At 45.9% G+C, this 23,673-nt stretch overlaps 2 protein-coding genes across 3 annotated transcripts in view; one reads left to right on the top strand and one right to left on the bottom strand.

The window, feature by feature from the left end:
* Positions 1 to 4: 4 nt before the first annotated feature.
* TSSK2 (testis specific serine kinase 2) lies at positions 5 to 4,590 on the bottom strand. The gene has a single exon (XM_037375156.1). It carries the CDS (start codon positions 1,462 to 1,464, stop codon positions 493 to 495), a length of 972 nt encoding a protein of 323 aa, XP_037231053.1. The 5' UTR covers positions 1,465 to 4,590; the 3' UTR covers positions 5 to 492.
* A 3,004-nt stretch (positions 4,591 to 7,594) lies between these two features.
* Positions 7,595 to 23,673, top strand: part of DGCR2 (DiGeorge syndrome critical region gene 2) — a 51,086-nt gene continuing 35,007 nt past the window's right edge. For both annotated transcript variants that reach the window (XR_005102221.1, XM_037375110.1), the window contains exon 1: positions 7,595 to 7,979. Coding sequence is in view for 1 of the 2 variants with exons in the window: in XM_037375110.1 (XP_037231007.1) it covers positions 7,901 to 7,979 (79 nt within the window). In the remaining variant the exon portion in view is untranslated. The remainder of the gene's footprint in view (positions 7,980 to 23,673) is intronic.

The following is a 23,673-nucleotide window of genomic DNA, read 5'->3' as shown; positions in this document are numbered from 1 at the left end:
AGAGGGCTTCTAACGTAATGTAGTTTAAGTTTAAACTGATGTTCTTGAACGTACAGCGGGCCTGTCAAGAGAGTTGGTATGTTATGAAAACGGTATGCATACAGTTTCAGGCATCAGTTCGCACTCCCTAATAACTCCCTCTTACTGAATCCAAAATGTGATTGATGCACGTGTGAATTCTGCAGCCGGTGTAGTAGGAACCTGAGAAACATGAGTGTAAGAGCTGTTAAGTGTCAGCAGCACTGAAAGAAACTTTCCAATGTGTTTTGACAGTAAGTTCTCATGCCCCCAAAACATATCAGAGACAGGTCTTTTGGGAATAATAGTGTTAAGCTGTTCATTCACCTTAGCAGATGTACTGTGTTGTCTTTTGCTATGCTTTGTAAAGCCAAAGATAAAGACTATTGCTAGAAGGGTCCAGAGAAGCTGAAGTTGAGATCCAGCAGTTCACAAGTTAGACCAACTTTGTATTATTGTGAAAACCAGCCATCCTTAAGAAGATCCAGTTTCATTCTCCTCTCCTTCCCTTTCTGGAGAGTGGGATCTGCCTTGCTGCTCGTGCTCAGGCTTTCCTTCACACAGGTTTTGGGAACGCTCACCCTCTTCTGCAGCTAGCAGAGGGGAAGGGGTTGTGGATTTTGGAGTCTGCAACCATGAGTGTTTCAAAACTTCATCTATGCACAACCTCTGAGACACATTGGGCTGGAGTAAGTGGTAAATGAGGTCCTTGCACTCCGCAGTCAGATATTTTGAGTTGGGGAAGGAAATCCTGTGTTGTTTCTGAATACAGATCATTTTCCTGACATTGGAATCATCAAATGGCATTAAAGCATAGACCATTGTATACAGGATGACACCCAGGCTCCATATGTCGGAAATCCTGGGGTCACAGGGAATGCCCTGTAGCACTTCAGGGGCTGCGTACGCAGCAGACCCACAGAAGGTTTTGCTGAGAATAGTTCTTCCGTGTTTGTCCCGAGACAAGAATTTGGAAAAGCCGAAATCTGACAGCTTGATGTTGAGGTCTTTGTCAAGAAGGATGTTCTCACATTTCAGGTCCCTATGAGCAAAGTCTAAGTCGTGGCAATGCTTGATGGCAGAAACCAGCTGCTGAAACTTGATGCGAGTGATGTCCTCTTCCATAGCTCCTGTGTTCTTAATGTAGTCTAGGAGGTCTCCCTTTTCCCCCAGCTCCATCACAATGTACACTTTTCCAGCTGATGTCTCAAAAATCTCATAGGTTTTGATGATTGAGGGGTGGTGCAAACATCTCAAAGCCTCAATTTCCCTGGGGAGAAATCTTTTCAGGAAGTCCTGAGGACTTTTCCTCTTGTCAATTATCTTGATGGCCACATTGCATTTCAAGGAGTTGCAGTAGGCAGATTTCACTTTGCCGAAAGAGCCTTCTCCTAGCGTGTTGCTCAGGACGTAGCCTTTCTCTCCAAGCACCAGAGCATCATCCATGGTGGGAGAGCTGGGGGGAGCTGCGTGAGTTGGTGCTGGTGTGCCTCACACGCGGCGGCAGGTGGTGTACCCGCGCACCATGGTGGCTGCCTGGGGTGCTGGTGTGGCGGGTGGGTGGGCACCCAGCACAAGCTGCTGTGTGATGTCACAGGCAGCCACACCTGCACCCTGGGCAGTCACCATGGTGCGTGGGACCCTTTGGTCCTTTTATAAAGTTGCTGGGTATCACCCAGGGCAAAACTTAACATCAAGCTGCTGAGAGACATCAGTTGAACTCCATCTTCGTCGTAAAATGATCTTTATATTTACTTTTGCTAGGATGGAAGTAGCTTAAATGTTTTTTATTTCCTAAAATGTACCCAAGTTTTTCATATTTATTGTTTGTTGTCATTTTGTATGACTCGGATGATCTTTCAAGCCCCTTGTGGGCTTGCTTCTGCTGTCCGGTGGCCTTGCTCCTCGTCAGCCAGCTTTCCTCAAAAGGGGTGGGATGCTGCTTTTCTTGTGTTCACTGGGGCTGTGTTCAAGAACTGTTGTGTTTTTTTTTCTTGTGGGCTTGTTAGGGGAAGGAGGTGGCTTCTCTTAAGTTCATCTCCTTGTTGCTTACCCAGCCCCTCCATTTTGTAGCTCTGATGATTGACTGCTTTTGTAGGCTTTGGAGCTGGCTTTTTCTTAAACGTTTACTCAGTGGGGGAGTTATGTTTTGACTTCCAGCTTCTGGTGTTCTTGAGAAATAGGCATACCAACACCTTCCTCAGAAGGGTGCTGAGGATTACTGTTTTGCATGTTGATTGTTTCACTGTAATCAGCCTCTGGGGCTTTTTGCTTTGCGTTAATCTCAGCTTTTGCAAATTTGTTTTTACAGCTGCTGTGTGTGTGACTGCAAAGACTTGATGGTGTTGATGATCACAACACAGGGGCTAGGGACGATCTGGCTTCATCCACCAGCGTGGATGACAGTGTCGTTCTGAAGAACAGAAGTGGTACTTCTGACAGCCACACAGGGGCTTTTGTTTGGGTTTTTCCTCCCTTCCTTCCTTTGAAATGTTTGGCTAATCTTTATAATTAGCCAATAAAATGAAGAGCAGTTTCGGTCATATGTAGCCTGCACTCAGAGCTGTGGTTGCTCCACTGTGAGCTGACCTCTGAGTATGAGATGAGCACTTGTGTGGTGTGATCCAGCCTGCAGAAGCACCAAGCGCCTTGTACACAGCTGGCTACGCCTGCTTCCTGCTAAATTTCTTGAGCCATGCCTGAGTACAAGACAGCCTGTGTAACACTTGGCTGTCTTGACACTGGCTATCATCAGGTGATGTTTTACCGAGGGAACATTCATGCTCTTCCACAGCACTCTGAGCAGTGCCTGCAGCCTTCTGTAAGGTCTGAGGTGTTTGACGCTCTTTATCTTGGTGGAGAGCTTCCTTTTGTGCAGTTTCCACTGGTACTTCCAAAACTCATGTGCCTGATTCTGAAAAACCCTTCCAAGGGACTCGGTTTTTATAGTGCACCTTGTGAAAAATCAGTTGATGAACATTGCTAGGAATTGTGACTGTGAGAAATTAGTAGGGTTTGCTTTTTTTTTAGTTCTGAAATAATCAAAGGCTAAGTTACTTTGGTTTTTATGAGCAAAAAATTATTCTCAGGTACTCATGAACGAATGTAAAGGGAATCCATTTACTAAAGTTTCCATGCTTTCAGAGATGTTCTTTAAGGACCGAACTGACTAAATAGCAATAAAGTTCTTAGGTAATTAAAAAAACCTATTTATTTCATAATGATCACACGATCTGCTTATCTCCATAAAATGCAGGACCTCTCTGTTAGGGTGTGCAGGCAGGTGGCCAGGCTGTGGCTCACAGTCTGGGTCACTGAAAGGACCAGGAGAAAGGAGAAGATGTGCCCAGAGATGGCTGGATGCAGCAGGTGGCTGCTGGACCACTACAGAGAGGACCCGGGGCAATGACTGAGCTTCACCCATGACTGAGGAGGCACACAGGGACCAGCTGGGGTGTGGAACCTGGCTGGGTGGAGGTGACCCAGTGAGAAACACCAAATTGGGCTGCAGACGTAGCAAGGCTGGGCCCAGTGGGAAAAAGTAATTGGAGGAGGGTTTTTTTGGGAGGAGGTGAAGGTTAGAGAAAGGGACAGATTAGAGAAGAACAACCGTGGCAACATGGGGAGAAGTTGGGATATGGGCTAGATGGGCAGAAGCAGGCTGCGATCAGCGTGCATGGCTCAAGCTCTGTGCCTGATCTCCTCTGTTGTCAGTTTTAGATGGTTCCTACCCACTTGCCAGGTGCAGGAGCTTTCTCTTCGGGGCATGGGATGCACGTAAAGGCTGGGCAGTGTTCAAGGGACCATGGATAGTGTACATGTGTGTCAGGAGCGGGATGGGGCATGTGTCTTCCATGGCATTTCAAACTGGTCGTGCTCGTACCAAGAGGTAGCTGGAATAGTAAGAGGGGAATCTTGATATCTGAGAATGATTAGTTCCATGTTGTGCAATGCATGCTTAAAAGCAGATTGCATTAAATACCCTGTGGGATGGTGTTGGCTTTTATGTTCGCCTTCAAGTGAATTAACCTACACAGCCCTACTAAAATCACAGTCTTGATTCTGCCAGACTGAAGGGCCTTCACGTGTTTGCTGGGAATGTAATTTATTTTCAGTGAAATGCTATAAAACTGGATCTCTTGAAGGGGATGTAGTGCTTTTCAGATTGGCTGTTCTTGTAACGCCTGCTGTAATGTCTGGTCTCTGCTTCCTGCTGCAGTTCAGCCCCTGCTATTTGTAATTAGGGAATCAGTAAATTCTTTGTTGCCAGATATTTTTGCTGCTGTAGCAATAGCAGAAAATGTGCCTTACAGTGTGAAAACCCATCTTGGTTCTTGAGGACTTGTGATTATTTTTTTTCTCCCATTTTTCAGAGGGCTGCAGCTTTGCACCCACCTGAAAGTGGGTTCCAGAAAGGGCCGGGGATCTGCACCGCTTTCTGCTTCTCTGATTATTTAGCTCAGAAGGGAAGCTGTGGTCAGAGATGCTTTGTTGTTTTGAAGAACCAGGCTTTTTCTCTGTAAAAATGAAGGAAATGGGGCCACTCACTCAGGGGAGTGGGAGATGGAGCAATTCCTACTTCCTCATATTTGTGTTTGTTGCCTCAATCTTGGCTCACTGCTGCTGGCCCCGCAGCAGCCAGCTGCAAAACCCAGCCCAGGGGTCTGGCCGAGGTGAGAGCCATGTTCAGCACCCTCCCCGTGAGTCCCTTCCCTCTGCCATTCCCAGGCACGGCAGCTTTTCTGCGCTGCGTTTTGGGCACAGGTGATCTGCACTCACTGGTTAGAGAAATGCGCTTTCCCAGTAAGAAACTGGGAGTACCTGGGACGTGCCAGGTCCCACACACTCTGGGGTTCGGTGTGTTTTCACTAACGTGCTCCATCCTTGCCCCTCCTGCCCGGGACATGAGCTTCCCCTGGCGCAGCCCCTGGTGCCCCTGCCTGCGGGCTCGAGGCCAGTGCAGCGTGCTGGGCAGCTCTGCCTTGCACTGCCTGCAGCTCGGCCAGGGCGTGGGCAGTCCCGTACTGCTCAGCACTGGGAAATGGGAGCCTCTTAACCTTCGCCATTGCCCTGCCACATAGCTGGGCTGCTGGTTGCCCCTTTGCTCAAGGGTGCTGCGTGGTTTGTGGCGCTCACCCCGTTCATGTGTGTGCTCCAGACCTGCCTCTGTTTGGAGCTGGTGGGGTGCTGCCAGTTGCGGCTTGGGGAAACAAGGGCTGCCTTTCCTTGGGACGAAAGCCAGGGACAAGCAGCCAGTGCCCTGCTCTCATGGTGGAGGCATCGTAGGACATTCATTTCTACATTGTCATTGTCTACATCTACGTTGTTAATGCCCAGGCCTGGGTGTCATGGGCTTGGGTTGGATAAGGAATGTCCTGGATCAGTCTGGGGACATGCATGCCACTGAGCTGCAGGAAGCCAGGCTGAGAACAGCCTCCCCCCACAGCATCCCTTGGGAGGAACAAAGCTGGGGACTTTGTTGCTCGTGTTCTGTGCTGGAGGATGTTGTCACACTTCAGGTCCCCAAGGACACTCGGATTGTGATGGTATTTGGCAGCACATGAGAGCTGGCAAAATGGGTTTTGGCCTAAATCTTCAGTCAGCTTCTCGCTGCTTGTGACGCACTCCAGTGGGTCCCCAAGCAGATGTCCCTGGCCACGCAGACCTGAGGCCCCGCAGGGCTCACAGCTCTAGGGGTTGGAGCCACAGCTCGCGCTTGCTGCTACCTCGCTCCAGGGAGCAACGGTTCCCAGCTCTTGGCAGGCACCAATTTCCACTGTCACATTAAAAAACTTTACATTTAGGTTTGGAAAAAGCATCTTCCTAATGCTGCTGAGCATGGCAACAGCTCCTGCAGGACCAGAGGGGGTGAGTGCCCAAGAAAACCCAGAAAAACCACATGCCCCTGCCCACGGGTTAGCAGCCTGCACCTGGGCAGTGGCTGAGGGGAAGCAGAAGAAATGGGAGAGCAGAGGTATCTGTACATCTATCAGGAGTACCCCTGAGGGAGGTTTACTGCTGGATATAGCAAGTACTTGGTATTAATCAGGAAACAAGGAGTGTGTGTAGGTTTGGATCAAAATGGTCCTTATTGGAATTTGAATGTGTTTTTTTGAAAACTTCAGCTTGTGACATAGAAGTGGAAAAGATGTTGTTGTAAATACTAAAAACATACAAAAACTTCCCAGGTGGCTTCCCAGGTTTTGGCTTTGACTCTGAATAAGGTTTTACTGCAAAGCCTGGAATTCCCCACAGAGTAAAGCACCCTGCCAATGCCAGCAGCCCCGGCAGGTCAGCCGCTGTATCCAGCCCTGCCCAGCACTGCCCGAACACCGCTGCTTTGCTTCCCAGCGTCAGAGCAGCTTCCAGCTCAATTTGGGAGGTGGGTGTTAAAGGTAAAACTGCCTTTTGATCCCAAACATCACCTGGGCTGACCCCCAGCACCAGGATTGCTGTGGCACTGGGGCCGGTGCCTCCTGCCCAGGCTGGGCTCCCTGGCCGCACCAGGCACCACCCTGCCCGGCATGACGTGCACCAACACCCAGGGTCAGATTCCTGAAGGCACCTGTCATGTGCGGGGCCATTAACACGGATTGGAGCCACCCATCTAGTGTTTGTTACGCCTTTCCTCTCCGGCTGGGCCTGGGAAGGGGGAGCACGGTGTCTGCAGGAGGTGTGGAAGCTCCAGCTGGCACCAGGGCCCTGGCTGCGGGGATGTGCCACGCCGGCTGCTGCTTGTTGGTGTCACCCCTGCAGACGTGTGAAAACAGGCTGTCACCCCGCGGTGGGCAGCGGGAGCAGGGTAACAAAGCAGGCAAACGATGGCCAAGGTTGGGAAACTCCAGTGCTTGGTGCCTGTGCTGTGGGGACAGCCAGGTGACAGGGCTGGGAAGTCCCCATGGAGGTAGGGAGAGGCATCGTTGGGGATGGAGAGGAGCTGGAAGGGTCGTCCTGGGGGACAGAGGAGGGTCCTTGAGGCTGTTATGGAGGGACAGGACAGGCTGGCTGGTGGTGGAGATGGAGGGGACTGGTGAGGGCCACCCTGTGGGGATGGAGGGGACAGGGCAAGGGATGAAGGGAACATGGCATGGCCATCCCAGGGGCACAGAGGGGACTGGTGGAGGCTACCCTGGGAAATGGACGGAACAGGGCAAGGCCACCCCAGGGGGACGGAGAGACTGGGGTTGCCATCCTGGTGAGGGCAGAGGCGACTGGTAGCGGCCGTCCCCGGGGGACGGTGGTGGCTGGCGATGGCCATGCCGGGGACGTGGCGGGCGGGTGGGAGCTGTCCGGGCGGGATAGAGGGCACCGGTGGAGGCATTTCTGGGGGGAACGGAGGTGGCTGGCGGTAGCCGCCCCGGGGGGACGTAACAGAGTGGGCAAGGCGACCCGGGGGTCACGGAGAGACGGGGCTGCGGCCGGGGACCCGCGCGCCGACGCCCCCGCTGCCCCGCGCCGCTCGGCCGCGGCCGGCCCGCGCCGGGCGGGGCGTGTGCGGACCCGGGCGCTCGGCCCCGCCCCGGCCTCGCCGATTGGCCGAGCGGCGCGCGGGGGGGAGGGGGCGTGGCAGCGCGGGGGGAAGGCGGCGGGGAGGTGCGGCCGCCATCTTGTGCGTCGCCGGAGCCAGGCGAGCGGCCCGCAGCGTGGCGCCGCCCGACCCCCGCGCTGCTCCCGCCGCCGCAGCCGCCGCCGCAGCCAGGGCCGCTGCCTCCCGCCCGGGGGCGGCGGCGGACGGGGGAGGGGAAGAGTTCGGTGCTGACGGGGGCCCCCCGCGGGCCCGGCGGCGGCGGCGGCCCCTCCTCCCGCCGCTCCTCCCGCCGCACCTCGCGTCCCTCCCCGCGGGTTTGTGGCGCTGCGCCGGGGGAGGATGAACGGAGGATAAATGGTGCCCAAGGCGGACAGCGGCACCTTCCTCCTCCTTTTCCTCTTGGTGCTGAGCATCACCGAGCCGCTGCGGCCAGGTAGGGGCGGCGGGGCCGGGGATGCCGGTTCTCTTCAGCCTGCGGGCGGGTCCCGGGCCCGGGGCCGTGCGGGCGCGGGGGGCTTCCCGGGGCGGGGGGTGAGCGGCGGGCCCGGGGCCGGCCGGGTTAACCTCCGGGTTAGCCTGCGGGTCAGCCTCCGGTGAGCGGCGGGGGCTGCCGGTGCCGCTCTGCTCCCGCCGGGGACGGTGCGCCCGGAGGGGTCCGGCTCCGGGGTCGCCGGGGCCCAGAGCCGGGCCCGGGCCCGGGGGTTGCTCGGGGCTCAGCTGGGGCCTGTCGGCTGCGCCTCTGCACTTTTAAAGATGCGGGACCTGGGTGAATCCTGGGGTGAAACATCGGCCCCCTGTGCCGGCTGGCAGCGTCCTGAGAGGGCTGTGCGTTAGGGTGAAAAACCCTCGTTTGAAAGTTTGAAAGCTTGAGCAGAAAGCTGCATAACCCTACAGGTAATTAGCAGTAGAAATGCGGCGCCATGACTAAGTTTTCAGGTGCTTCTTACTTAACCTGCTTTTATGTTGTGGGCCTTGGATGACAACAAAACAAGGCAAACCCCCTCATTTTTAAAGTGCCATTTGATCATGCTGGAAAGAGAAAAAAACCCTGTTGCATCTTGGTTTGTATGTCATCTTCCCAGTTCTGTTTTTGCTTCTTTTAGGGAAGCAGTTTAGTGATGGAGTTTGCGTGGTAGCTGCTAGGCACAGTGCTTTAAAATGTTAACTTTGGAGAAATGTTTGGTGGTTGCTGGTTGAAAGCTACAGCTTTGCTAGGTATGTCACTCAGTTGGGGATTCTTTTTGGGTGTTGAACTTGCTTGGAGCTTGGCAGAGCCCTCGCGTATCTTGGGCTGCTCTTGCCAAAAAGCATGAATAGCCAAAGCGTGAGGCTGCCTGGAGTGGCTTTGCAGGTTTGGGAGCCATCCTCCCATCGCACCGTGCAACTGCTCCTGGGTGATGCTCTCTCCTTCGTAAATAGGAGAGTAAGAACAATGGTGTGCTTTGAAATCCCCTGGTTCTTTCTCTTCGAAATAACTCTTATGAGCCAGACTAATAAAGCGTAACAGTATTAGTGCACTGCGTTTAAGTAAGTTCCCAGTACAGCTGAAAGACAATTGGGTCAGTGTAGGCAGTCTTACTGAAATAACTAACTTGGATGTTGAAACTGCTCTTGTGTGTGCCTTGCTTTGTTTTAGCTTGTTTCTGGCGGTGCAGTAAATACATACAGCTTATGATATGCTCTTAAGTGGCCAGAAAAAAACCCCAACACCCAGCCATGGAGTTGCTTAGGGCTAGAGGCTTTTCTTTGGGAGAAGATAGTATGTAAAACTGATTTCAAGTAACCTTCTTTATAGCTGGCATTAAGTGCTACAGACAGCTGAATTAATGGTTGAAAAGGTTTAGCAGAGATTTGTAGCTGTGTGTACTTTTACAGATGGGTTGATTTGACCCTGAACTTTGCTGATGTTGAGCACTGTAGCCTCCTAGAAATTAGAAAGTGGCATTTTTCATATTGTGTCAGAACATTTGTTGCTCCAGTCTGATACTAAATCTGTCAGCAGCCGATGCTTGATTAAGACAAGTTTTTCACCAAGGTTTGCTTCTTTAAGGCAAACGTAGTTTGTTTTGGTTTTTTTCCTCCACTGGTGCTCTAATGTACCTGCTTTAGAGATTTGTGGTGCTGTAGCCATGCTGGCAGAAGCATCCTTCTTGTGAGCAAACCTTAACTCTCATCTGCTCAGGTTATACACCACTGGCTTTGAAACCAGTAGCATTAGGATTCCTCTATGGCAGCTATGTATGCGTTCCTCGAAATTTTGCTTGAACCATATGTATTCCTGAACCTAATGCGAAGTTATCCAACTGGATGTATTGTTGCAGCTAGAAGTCCTTGCTGCATGAGGAATTTCCAAATTCCACTGGGAATACATTCATCCATCCTGTTTACTTGGAGGCTCCAGTGAGTGTGGTGGTTGAGCTGTCCATGGTGATGCCTCTCCTTCCTCCTCAGAAGAGAGCCCATCACTTCAGGGTGGCCTCACATCTTTTTGCCGATGTTGTTTGCTTTTTAGCTTACTTTGATATCTTGAATCTACTGTCCCAAATAGATCACCCATTTAGTAGATTAAATAGTATGTGGATTGATCCTGAAACAGAGGATGGCTAACCTAATAACAGCAGGGAAAATCTGGTTCATGCAAGTGCAGAGTATGTACAGAATGAAATTTGTCGTTTTAATCAATGGTGAAGAAGTATTCCTTGTCTTTTTGGGGGAGGTGCATGGATTTCCTCAGAAAGGGAAGTGTATTTGGACTTAGAATTTATTTTCCTAGTGGTGTTTTTCTTTTTCCTTCTTTAAACCTGTGTGTTGTAGCAACTGTCTCATTGGTTTAGAAGGGATGCCTGCAGCTTGCTTAGCTTAAATCTGTACTTGGAACTATCAGCTGAGTGCTGCAGAGTGATGGGAGGTTTTATGTACTCTGAGATGAATGTGTAGTCCCTTCACAATTCAGTCCCAGCGAATCAGGCACCTCTTTGTGCTTCCATGTTAATTTGACGCTAGCTTTGTATCCATGTTCTTGCTGTGCTCTTCAGATAAATAAAACCTTCTTTTAAGCCTCCTCAACTGTAGTATCTTTTCAGGCAATCTGAAAGCCAGTGATTTTATGTGGACTTATTTTTTCCACATTTAACGTGAGATGGGTTTTAGTAAATTAGGGGAGAAATTAATTAAAATTTGTTTTTTCCTGATTTTTTCCATCTTGGTTACATGAGTCTGTTTTACACTACTGCGTCACTAACAGCATCGGGTACTTCCAACATACCATGACATCCTCCCTAGCCGTGGAGGCTTGGGTTCCTGAAGGTATGGTGGGCAGTTAAATTTTTCTGAATCTGTGGACTTTTAATGGTAATTTTGTGTCTCTGAGAATCTCTGCTCAGATTTTGTTGTCCCATTATCTGCTTTCCTGTTCTAACAGTTTTGGCTATCAACTGCTTGTTTTGACTAGTTGCCTGCTTTATAATTGTTGTTATAATTGTTGAAAGAGGTTTGGTTTTTGTTTTTTTTTTAAGTAGGGCATTTCTCTTTGAGTTGTTACTCATGTGTTTGGAAGCTGCTGATGTGAATTGAAGCTGAACGTATTGGACTTTTCCAGCTATATGGGTATACAGTGAAGGACTAAATATATTTGTTCCTATAAACACTTACTGAATTGATTATATCTGGTGTTCAGGTACTTGCTCTTGGGGATATTTACTACAGTAGGGTTTGGCTTAATATTATCTTTTCTGGGACAACTTGAAACATCTGCTTTGGGTTATCTGACTAGCTGGCTGAGAGCTCTTGTCTTTATGTGAAGAAATATTTCAGTGATGTGTTAACTGAGCCACAGTAAACTGTAGTGGTCCTAGCTTGGATTTAGACTGAGTTTCTGAACACTAATGTATTTTTTTGGTTGCAGAAAAAACATCGGAGATGTAAATAATTACTAATTCAGTTTTGCAGCACAGTTTGAGAATATGTAAGAAACTGCTGTTTCTGTCAACATCCCATTGCACAATCAAAAATCAAAGGTTTCAGCGTCTTTAACATTGGGAACTTAAACAGTCTGGAATAACTAGGATGACATGTTTCAAAATATTGTTTAGAGGATTAATTAAGATCATTGCTAAAGACAATAACATGTTTTCATATTTCTCTAACATGATACTGCTGCTTGCTAATGGAAAACACTTTAACTTGGTCAGGCTTTATATTGGATTTTGTAATAATGGTTTAGTACAGAGCCTTGTGAATGTAGGTCATCGGGCTTTCTTATTAGAGCATTTGCCAGGCAGCTAAAAGCCAGTTGAGTTCTTGTTCTTGCAGCTTTTTTCCTCCACTTCAAAGCTAGCTAGAGGAAGTAATTTTATTTCCAAAGTTCTGTTTTTGAAAATTTTGCACAATTTATCTAATTGGCAATGCTTAGAAAGACTTGCCAGTCCAAGTGGTCTAATAAAAAATACCCACAACTTCAGCTTGAAGATTGAACTTTTCATACACTTCGGTGTTTGCTTGCACGCAGCTGGCAATTATACTCTTACTGGTGGGGTGTTGGTATCTTGACACAATACAGTTGACAAGTGTGTTTAAATTGCCAGCTCTTTCTTGTCACTTAATAAAAAATTGTAGGTCTTAAATGCAAGGCAGAACTCCTGGAAGTAGAAGTCTAAACAGACCCACGATCAACATAATTTCAAGGTGATCCACTTGTGTGCTGTGACTGAATGTCTGGTTTGCGTTCTTCTGCTCTGAAGGGAGTTTGTTGGCAGGCAAATAGAAGCCTGTATTTTGCCTTTTGTTCACTGTCTCTACCTTAGCAAGAGCTGTGCTGAGTAACACTTACCCAGTTCCATGTCGTTGCTAGCTGCAGTCCCTGCCTTTGTTCAGCTGAATTCCCAAGTGAGGGCTTCTAGATGTGAGGGGCAGAAGGGTTTTTATCACACCTCCTCAGTTTTGCTGAAAGCAGGGCTGGGCTTTCTTCCAGTTTTATGTTCCCCCCTCATCCTCTTCTTAATCCACTGGTTTTAGGGTTGGGTTTTTTTTACTTCCTACTGTTAAGTATTAGTGTGCTCCTTTCCTGGTGTTCCTGTGCTCTGCTGTTTGCTGTTACAAGCTGCAAAGCGAGGTTGATGGGTTTGAAAAGGCTTTCATGCGGCTGCTATCAGTGTAGCAGAGAGAAAAGGCGGAAGGTATCAGACCTTATTAGCAGGTCTGATACTTTAAGACTGGTAATTCCTGGTGTTAATTATAAGGCTTTTTTTTTTTTTTCCTCTTTGCTACTAGTCGTGGCTACAAAGTAAAGGAGAAGAAATTCAGTAGGCAGAGGGCTGTTTGCATGCATTGCTCTGGTTCTGAGAAGTAATAATGGAGAAGGGGAACATGAGGGTTTGCAAACATGCGACTTCTACGTCCCTTTGGTAGGTTTGGGAGTAAAGGAAGATTAAGCCAGAACAGCAGAAGTGACGGAGAGCAGCCCTGCAGCCTCTTGCTGTAGCACGAGAAGGCAGCTGTTGAAGTGCAGCTTCGTTCTCAGTAATTAAGGGGAAAGGCACAGCTAGCTTGAAGAGAGAAGAATTTTAGATGCTAAGTGTGAAAGATGTAAAGTCCCCTAGTGAATGACAGACAACCAGCCAATACTCCAATGAATTACCCTGTCTCCTGGAATTAGCTTTGTTAGGGCTGGTTTTGATGTTGAATTGTAGTGCAAGATGGATCTCTCTGGTCCATCTTTGAGTAGTGCCTGGTTCTCTGGGGTTTTATGTGGTGAATTCTTCTAACTTTTATAAGGTCTTGTTTAATCTGATGGGATGCATTTAATTTATTTTGTGATTAGCAGCACTTCTTGTTGAGCTTGCATGCGTTGCACTGTGCAGAGCCTGCACACCCCAAATTGAATTTCTAGTACCTGAAGCTTGGCCAGAGCAGAACCTGGAAACAGCTCAGCAGCATTCCTGCTCCTGCCCTTCAGGGTTTAACGTGGGTGCTTGAGTTTGTCTTGTGTTTTGAAATGAAGTAAGTGTGTGAGGGGTTCTTGCACTGATAACTTGAGAAAGGAAGTCCTTGAGATGGAAAAGGAACAGATCACAGCTGATGAGAGGCTCTGCTGGTCCTTGCCTCTGTGATCTCAAGGACTAACCTGTGATGGGAAGAGGTTTGCTAATCTTTTGTTCTGTGTAGACTGATAGAAACTTAGGGCTAGAAGGGATACTAAGAGATTGCATCATTTGTCATCTTGTCCCAAAACAAAATCTCATAAACCCGGGCGATTCTTGAAGGATATTAGTCTGGCACATTTTTAATGATTTCCTGTGATAGAGACTCCAAACACCAGATTCTTTTGGTCAGTCTAGTTGCCAGTCTGTTGCTTGTTCTGCAGTTGCAACTTACTATTAATGTCTAAATACAGTGTTGTGCATGTGTCTGTCGTATGCCAGAGTTTTAAATAACAGTTTGGCAGTTTCCCAAGACCGTTTGGATGCCAGGACCCACCAGTTTCTCAGCGGTGGGTGCCTGGCAGTGCTGTTCCTTCCTGGCTTTCCAGTCTCTGGAAGGGTTTCCATAACCATTCAAGATCCTTGCACGGCAAGCTCACACCTTTGCACTGTACTTCCCATGATGGTTTTGTAGAGAACCTATTCAGTTGAGGAGAAATCACACATCGTTTGGTGAAGTCGTCCTTGAGCTGTAGCAGAACTCTAGCTACCGAGTTGCTTAAAAATGTGAGTTCGGGATTAACCTTCAATCTGCATTCCTCAAACTGAAATACTTGGGTATCTCATGGTTTCCTGTGAACTGTTTAATTTTGTTGTTGTATTAAATGGTCAGCCTGCTAATTCTGGGTTTGATGAAGAGCATTTTAATGGTATTTGCTATATGGAACTCCTAACGAAGTTGTTACTAGTGTTTGATGCCTACCATTTAGATGATTTAGAAATACAATTTTAAATTTAATGGCAATTGATAGTTGGCTCATTAACTATAGCTAAACAGAATAACATTCAACTTCCTAGTTAATTAAAATTGGTTGATCTAACCATTATATTTAGCTTCTGTTCTGTTTATTGATTAGTGCTTGACAATTGTCAGCCAGCTCAGTGGGTAGAGATGCAGAATTAGCTTTTAGTGGCTGCTCTTGGGACGTTTCCCTTAACTTACTGATTTTTTTCTTTGTCCTATTTTCCTGTAGCTTTTTCCTGTGTTGTCTTCTCTTTCATATACCTCCTGTGCTGTGCTTCCTCATACCTTTCCTGCTATGAGACCAGTTACTTGGAATACCCAGTGAAATTATTTGGGAACCAAAGCTAGCAGAAAAACGGGATTAAGTGCCGTTTCTGGTAGAACGATCCTGGGTGTACTGGGCTGGCTGCAACTGTTTTCTTGAGGGAGCTTTAGATGTTGCTTTGAAATGCTGAAGCCTCCATCAGTTTGTGATTTGACGTTCAAATCTGCATTGCAGAGTGGGCAATGCCACAGCAGCTGAGGTTTGAAGTGGGTGAGTGCAGCCCTTAGATCTGTGTGGAGGGAGGTCAGCTCCAGCCTGGACTGTGGCTCTCCCAGCCCAGCTGTGCCCTCAGATCTCTGTGGGAAGATAGATGGGGTGATAAAAGGGTAGGTGTCTGAGAAGAATTTTATGTAAAACTGAGTTAGTGTTTTCCTTCAGTATCTGAATGTTTTGTCTGTGCTAATATTTCTTTAGCAATTTAAATAGAAAGGTTTCTTCTGACTTAAAAGTAATGTGTCATCTTTTATACAATTTAAAAGAAAGCAAATAACCCTGTTTCTAATACCTGCTTGATTTGAGTTTGTGCCCAAGTAGGATTTTGCCTTATGTACACTTAACTTTGAAAACATGTTGCAACTTCTTTTAATCTAGGGGTGATCAAAACTGTATTTGTGTTTTCTGTCTGGATTTGTGAAATTGTTATGCCTAAATTCCTCTTTACTGATTAAAATACAATAACATAGATGTACTCTGTTAATGAGATCTTGGAAAAACCTGTATGAAGAACTGTGGATCTTGCAGGAGTGAGATCCAAGTGCAAGGGCTTAATGTGAAGCATTGCCTCCCCTCCCTCCCCTCCTTCCGTACTGGTAGTAAGTGGATTGGAGAGAAATGGTTCAAAGGCACTATAGTATAGGAGTGATCATCTGTGTCTTTTTGAGCAGTAATGAAGCTGAATATAATTTTTCTATTGATGCAACAGCTAAAAAATGGCAAAGATCAAGCTTCATGGTGTAGTACCTGACACATGTGCATGATAGAAGCTGGTTGAAGAGCTGAAGAGCGCTGGCAGTACATGAGCTGTTACAAGGTGTGGGAAATGAGAAAATTACCCTTAAAGGGTTAGCTGGCTTTTTGTAAATGTGTTGGACTTTTATTTCCTGACTTCTGATAGAACTGTTAAACTTAAGGGTTTGATATGAAATTTCTGTTTAGGTATTTGTTTTACTATGGAACTAGAAAGCACAGTATCTCGTACAATGTGGACAAACACATCAGTGACTGACACTGGCTGCATTCCTGCCGTGTTCAGCTTCAGCTGAGCAGGGGAATGCTATTCAAAGCACGAGCCATTTGCTCTAGTACGTGATAGCCACTGCACCAGCTACTGTGCAAAGGATAAAACGGGTTTTCCGTATGTGAGGTCAGAATATTTCTGTATATCAGATTTTTGCTTTTAAGTGTTCTAGGTGATTGCTCATGAAGTTTTGTACAAGATGTGAAGAAAAAAATGAAATGGGAGCAAAAGCTTTTTTTAGTGCGACCTGCATTTGAATAGTGCTCATGTGCATGTTTCCTGTCTCCCTGAATTGTTAGATTCTTATTTAAGACCACATTTTTTTTATTCAAGACCATGACCTTCCTTAGGGCCCTGTAGAGAGCTGCTTTCATGTTCATTTGGTTTTGAAATTAAGAAATGACATTTATTTTTGTAGAATGGGGTGGTTAAAAATATCTGATTTCATAGGTAGGATTTTGTCACCTGTTTGGCATTAAAGACTATTGCAGTTCCTTGTGTTTTAATTCAGTGAGGTATTGTAAATACATACTTGGCCTTAAATTACATGTTTTTATTGATTTGTTTGCATTGCTGTTGTAGTGAAAGTTTGAGGATATGATTAAATACTATTCAGTCCTGGACTGGGGGCAGGAAGCAAACCCGAAAGATGAGATACTAACTTTTTTGTTTTCCTGCAAAGTAGGAACATGTGTTGTCTTGTCAAAAGTAAAATGGGCTTACTAACTAACAGTGCTGAAATCTGGCAATTCCTACTTTAAGTTTAATGGTGGCTACAAATTAGCCTTGATTGCTCTGACAGTTCTTGAATTGCTGTTATCGTGTTTCATCTGAATGCTCTTCTTGTTGAAACCTGATCTAAATGAAATACTAATATAGTTAATGTAAAACTTTGGATTTAAATTTTTCTTCCCTCTGGAAAACTCTGATCTTTGTAGAGTATTTGTTGGGTTTTAGCATTTATTTTTTTTTTTACACTGACAGTTTATTTCATCAAAGGGAATACAGCTTCTTTCCTTAGTGATGCTTCTTAAATGAAAGCTGGTTTGCATAGGAATAAATATTGGTCCAAAATTACTTGATAGGATGTGTACTACTCTAATCCTGACAATACAGTTGGTTGGAAGAGGAGACAAACCATCTTACATGCTTAGATTTTTTGGTGTAATTTTGAGTAGGCAGCTACCAGGTATTAGGTTAAGATAAAGAAGCACTTTCTAGTTCACTTTCAGCAGCAGTTTCTCTAGACTGTTTTTAGAGGCTTTTCAGCAAGCATCTTGTGCAGAGACTGTCAGAAATTAAAAAAAAAAAAAAAAGTTCCTGGTATTCAAATACTTCCGATTGCCAGACTGGTCCTTCAAGGGTTGCAGGCACCACTGTGTAGTTATGAACATCCCAGAGGTGACTCTGAAATGTACTTGAGATTCTATAGGTGAAGGGCCAGTGTAGATGCTTCCTGGGAGGAAAGAGGTGCAGGTGATGCTGAAAACTTGTGAAGACAACAGCTGAGAACCAGATGCTTTTTTCTTGTTCAGAATGACCCCAGCTTTGTGAAGAACTGCAAATGAGCGAGCAGAGTATGTGTCATGAATATGATGGTTTAGAGTATTTCGATGCAGTGGAGTATGAGGATCTTGTCATAAAAGCTGTGTTTAGAGGAAGGTGAAGGTTTGAAGTGGGGATTGAATATGGAATCTGGAAAAAGCTAAGCTGAGTTACCAGGTAGTTTAGGTATTTGTGGTGTATGTGGGATAATCTGCCAGTCCCAGCCTGACTATATGGATTATAGGGGGGGAAGTACTGTTTCTGATGGTGCTCTTTTCTGGACAGGATTGATTACTTGCTGAGTATTTCACTACTGATGTCATTCTTAATGGACTTTTTCTCTGTTGTTGCATTTGTTGGGAGAATTAATGTTGTGTGTGTGAGACTATTTAAATTCTGTGTGAGGAATAGTGCTGTTTTCTTAGCACCCATGAGCATGTTTCATAAGTAGTGGGGTTTAATGAAACCTGGACTCCAGTGCGCTTGTCTCCTATGTCCCTATACTTCCTCTGCTGTAGTACACTTGCGTCACACCATGGATTTATTAAGGCTATGTTTTCCCATGTCCCCTCTGTCTGTCCACAATACATCCTCTGGGATGAGGAAGCTGGGAGTCCTGCAGGGTCTTGTGCAAAGGTCTAATTACCCCAGGTCACTGCTTCCCTCTGCTCCCACCTGGGAAGCCACCCCACCGTGGTGACAGTGCGACACATGTGCTGGTGGGCTGACAACTGCTGAGCGATGCAGACCACATGGGGGTTTCCTGCCTTTTGAAGGGGCAGGGCTGTCATTGCTTCATTCCCTTACGTTGGCTGTAGGCTTTCCAAAACTTGCATTGCACTCTGTATTTTTTTTGGTTGTTTTCCTTAAGCTTGCTGGAAATTGTTGAGTGAATTTAATTGTGAGGTGTGATTGGCACTTTCACAGTCCACTTACTGGTTGGGCTTTATTTAAGGAAAGGGACAAAAATTTGGTGCTGCATAGGTTTAAGTCGCTTGTACTAAAATGCTTAAGTCCCACCTAAGGCTGTGCAAACCATCTGAAGTCCTGAACAGGATTGTTGATGTAGAGGAACTGTAGGCTTTAATTTTGAGCCCTATTAAAGGGTTCTCAAGTACCCATGACTTTGTTTTTGTTTGTACTGAGTGCTGTTTGTGCCAGTGCTGTATTTTGCTTTTCCCTTCTGCCTGTTTACTTACTGTCATAATATAACGGTTTCTTGGGGGTTGTGAGAGTGTGGAATGCAAGCCTCTTGCTTAGCTGGTATCCTCACTGCTATGAAAATAAACTGGTTTTCAGTTTGGAATGCTGCATTGCTTAATTCATGGTATATTTTTGGCTTAATTCAAGTAGAAAGTTGTATTTTCTGTGTGGTTTTAGCAGTACGTGGGAATTGGGAAATACATTTTTTCTGCCTCAGTCCTAGGAATAAGTGTCCACATTCATAAAGCACAACGTCTGTATTTTCTAAGTCTTAGGAAATCGTAGCCAGGGTTCCCATTCAAGAAGCTGTGATGTTGTTGCTTTGGCTGAATGCCGAGTCTGTTGTGCTGCTTAGCTTTTTTTTATTATTTGTTTTTATTTTTTTTTTAATCCTTATTGGCATTGAGTCTGCCCTCCAGACAAAGAGCAGACAATGAATTGCATTGAATGACACTTGTGAGCAAGGAGAAACTGGGTCAGTTCCAAGCTTGTGCAGGGTGTAGGTATAACACTGATATTGAATCATAGAATTGTTTAGGTTGGAAAAGACCTTTAAGATCATAGAGTCCAACCATTAACCCACTGCTAAACCATGTCCCTAAGCGCCACATCTCAATACCTGCAGGGATGGTGGTGACTCAACCGCTCCCTCAGCTCCTCCTCATAAGGCTTGATCTCCAGACCCTTCGCCAGCTTTGGTGCCCTTCTCTGGACACGTTCCAGCACCTCAGTGTCTTCCTTGCAGTGAGGGACCCAAAACTGAACATGCTGTAAGGTGTGTTCAAGGTGTGGACTCACTAGTGCCCAGGTACAGGGGGATGGTCAATTCCCTTGTCCTGCTGCCCACACTATTTCTGATACAAGCCAGGATGCTGTTGGCTACCTGGGCATGCTGCTGGCTGTTGACCAGCACCCCCACCGGGTCCTTTCCTGCCAGGCGGTTTTCCAGCTGCTCTTCCCCAAGCCTGTAGCATTGTGTGGGGTTGTTGTGACCCAAGTGCAGGGCCTGGCACTGAGCCTTGTTGGACCTCATGCATGGCCTCAGCCCATCCGTCCAGCCTGTCTAGATACCTCTGCAGAGCCTTCCTGCCCTCCAGCAGATCAACACCCCTGCCCAGCTTGGTGTCATCTGCAAACTTACTGAGGGTGCACTCGATCCCCTCGTCCAGATCATTGATACCAAACGGGACTGGCCCCAGTACTGAGCCCTGGGGAACACCACGTGTGACCAGCGCAGCTGGGTAACTCCATTCACCACCACTCTGGGCTTGGTCGTCCAGCCAGCTTTTTACCCGGTGGAGAGTACACCTGTCCCAGCCATGAGCAGCCAGTTTCTCCATGAGAATGCTATGGGAAAGACTTTACTAAAAGTCTAGGTAACCAACATCCACAGCCATTCCCTCATCCGCTAAGCGGGTCACCTTGTCATAGAAGGAGATCAGGTTTGTCAAGCGGGACCTGCCTTTCATAAACACCTGGTGGCTGGGCCTGATCACCTGGTTGTCCCATACGTGCTGCATGATGGCACTCCAGATAATCTGCTCCATAACCTTCTCCAGCACTGAGGTCAGATTGACAGGCCTGTAGTTCCCTGGATCTTCCTTCCAGTTCTTCTTGTAGATGGGTGTCATGCTTGCTAACTTCCAGTCAATTGGGACCTCCCCAGTTAGCCAGGGCTGGTGATAAATGATTGAAAGTGGCTTAGTGAGCGCTTTGCCAGCTCCTTCAGCACCCTTGGGTGGATCCCATCTGGCCTGTAGATTTGTTTGTCTCTCAAAGTGGTGTAGCAGTTCACTGAGCATTTTCTCTTGGATTATGGGGGTTTCATTCTGCTCCCCATCCCTGTCCTCCTGGCTCAGGGGGCTTGGTGTCTGGAGAACAGATATGAGGGGTTGAGGTGGAGGAGTCTGCTGCTGTTCCTTACTGTGCTGCAAAATCTTTTGATGGATGTTAGGGTCATCTAGTGTAACTTACTATGACAGAACACTGAGTAATACAGCATGTTCATTAGTTATTCATTAAGGATTTACAGTTTTCAGCTGGAGTGCTGTCACAATTTTAATTACTTCATGAAACTGCATGCTGAGGTCATGCAGAAAATGCCGGTGCCTGTAACACGTATTATTTATTTATTTTTGGAACTGATGTGTTCCTGCTAAATAAGATTATAACTTCAGAATCTCTAATTTTCAGGAGCTGGAATTAAACTTGAGAATAGCACAGGGCCCTTTTTTTTTTTTCTCCTTTTTTTTTTTTTTTTTCCCCCCTTGAGTGCTGTGCTATGTGCTGTTGTGTTTTCATACCCTCCTGCACATACTTGGGCCATGAAGAGCCAAAGCTACGTGACCTAAGGATCGTGCTTAGGCACGTTTTCAGTAGCACAGGTGAACAGGTGAGCATTATATCTTCTGAGGAACTGAACGTGAAAATGGAGTGCTCTGTTCTGTAGTTTTTTGATTGTTCTGTAGGTTTTTAATTCCAATTATGCTGCAGGCTTTTAATTTGAAGAACAGTAAGCAGAACCAATTTTATTGAGGAAACTAAGGAATAAACTTCATTTGTGGAATGGATAGTTGCCTGTTGGTGACTTGTGAGCTTCACAAATTGTTTTTTCTCTGAAAATAAGGTGGTGTTATCACAGTCTGTTTTTCTCATATTGTAGCTTTGTTACAAAGTACTGTATGTACTCTCTGCTACACTGAATGCAGCAGTGGGTGGGGTAAGGATAAATTTAAAAGCATGTAATTGAAGTAAGATTCACCAAGTGATATAAAGAAACCTGCTGGGAGATGAATGGATGGTGAAAACTTCTCTGAGTTCTTGAGCTGAGGGGAAATACCATGTAGTTACGGCCTCCTGCCTGAGAGCAGAGCCTTTGCGTGGGATTGGTGATACCTCAGAGACAAGTCAAAAACAAGAAAACCTGTTCAAAGATTGTGTCAGAACATCGTCAAGTGCAGTTCGTAGTCAGCTTCTCTGTCACTGAAAACTGTTCAGCAACTTTCACTTCCAGCCACCACAAGCAGAGGCCGGGTAGCACTGCTGTGCTCTTCACAAGCTGGCAGATTTTCAGGAATTTTGCATGAGATACGATACCTGCTCTGGTGAACTACACCTGTGGATTTGAGAGAAGTCCAAGTTACGAAAACTGCTTTTCAAGAGCAGAGAGACTAGCTTAGAGACAGTTTTTTCACGTATCTGGTGAGGATTAAATTAAGAAAACCATTGTGGTATTGTTGCATTGGGAATATTAAGAATAATCTAAAGTTTCTCTTACTACTTACAGAGGTATTGGTTGTGTTATGCTTCCTCTGAGCATAAATATTAGATATGGAGCTGTATTTGTTTTTGTGATGATGATGGGTGTGGTGTTCCTTACGTTGTTTTGTTTCTGATACTTGTTCACAGGCATGTGTTGAGCAAAATCTCCAGAGTGAAGGATTTAAGGGGCTAGGCTTCTTGCTGAAGATGCTAGGATCTGATCATGCGTGTTCAGTTTAGCATAGGCCAGGTTATACAGAAACAGTGATTTGAGAAAAAAGCAGTTTTCAGTTACGGTAAACTTGATGTGTTAAAATATGGAATGATACTGCAACATGTAGGTACAGGTCTTAACTTAAGGTTGGAGGTTTAGTATTATAAAATATAAGAAAGACCTGTTGGACAAGTTAAAATCTGAATAAGAAGAGTTACTAGCCTAAGCACTTGTAGTTAAGAGTTTTTGTTAATGCTTAATCAGGTTTTGATAGCTGTAATTGCTTCTTGAAATCCGAACAGAATAGTCTCTTACAGGTTGGTTCATCGGGTTTGGCACAATGAGTGACTTTACACTGAGAAGGCAGGAAGTATTTTTGTCTTTTGTTTTCCTTCAGTCTGTAAATAAAAATGATGCCAGAGGATCTACCAGATCCAACCTTGAGGAATGTGACCAAAATAAGCCAAGTACTTGAGGTACGCACAAAACTGCCATTGTTTGTTAAAGCTTACGTACCAAACCAAACCATGTACTTATCTTTTCTAATACATGCATTTCAGAGTAATAGCTAATAATTGAAATAACATTAAATGCTGGTTTGTACATTTAATCAGATTTCAATTTCCATACAAATGAAGCTCAGCAGACAAGAGTAGTCTTCATTAGTGTAGCAAATGAAAAGTGGTGTTCCTTTCTATGAAAAACTGAGATTCAAATCTATACTTGCTATATAAATGCTAAAATCTAACATGTATCCATAGTCTTAGCTACAGAAAGAATATCTTAATGTATCACACTTTACTGACTGGTGGATCTCTTTAATAAAGAAATGTTAAGTCATTGCAACCAGAAGAACCCAGACTTTCATAATCAGTCACTGAGTTTAATCTCTGCAACCAAAGCACTCTCCTGAATTGACACATTTTGGAGGCTTTGGTGTAGGCCTCTGGCTTCTCATCTGTACCTCTTAAATCGTGGATTGCCAAGACATCAGAGTTTTTGTACCGCTATGATTTATGTATCAGGGTTAGGAACAAGTAGCTTATAAGGGATCTTCTGCCTGTCAAGGTTACATTTCTGCTTTAGGAGAGTTTTGGCTTTCTAGTGTTCCTTTTTCCACTGGTTTCTGTAACGGTAAGCTTCAGTGTCTTGAAAATATAAGGTTCAAGTTTAGATTTTGAAAACTTTTATGTGTTCACCTAATGCTTCATGAGAGGTGTTTATTATATGTACCTGAGACAGGGCCTTTGTCATTTTTATTGGATGTAGTATTTCTTTGGGCTGAATTCCTTTTACATCTCTGTAAAGGATGATTGATTGAAGGAGGATAAATAATCCTGTGAAAGCAGTATCAAAGCATTCTCATTTACCCACCACCTTGTCTTTGCAGAAGTGTTTTG

This window comes from Falco rusticolus, chromosome 1 (genome assembly GCF_015220075.1).
Source record: "Falco rusticolus isolate bFalRus1 chromosome 1, bFalRus1.pri, whole genome shotgun sequence".
Lineage (NCBI taxonomy): Eukaryota > Metazoa > Chordata > Aves > Falconiformes > Falconidae > Falco > Falco rusticolus.
Note: the sequence above shows the minus strand (reverse complement) of the source record. Positions and strands in the feature narration are given on the sequence as shown.

Coding starts and splice junctions, on each gene's coding strand:
- TSSK2 (XM_037375156.1), bottom strand. CDS start 1,464: ATGGATGATGCTCTGGTGCTTGGAGAGAAAGGCTACGTCCTGAGCAAC.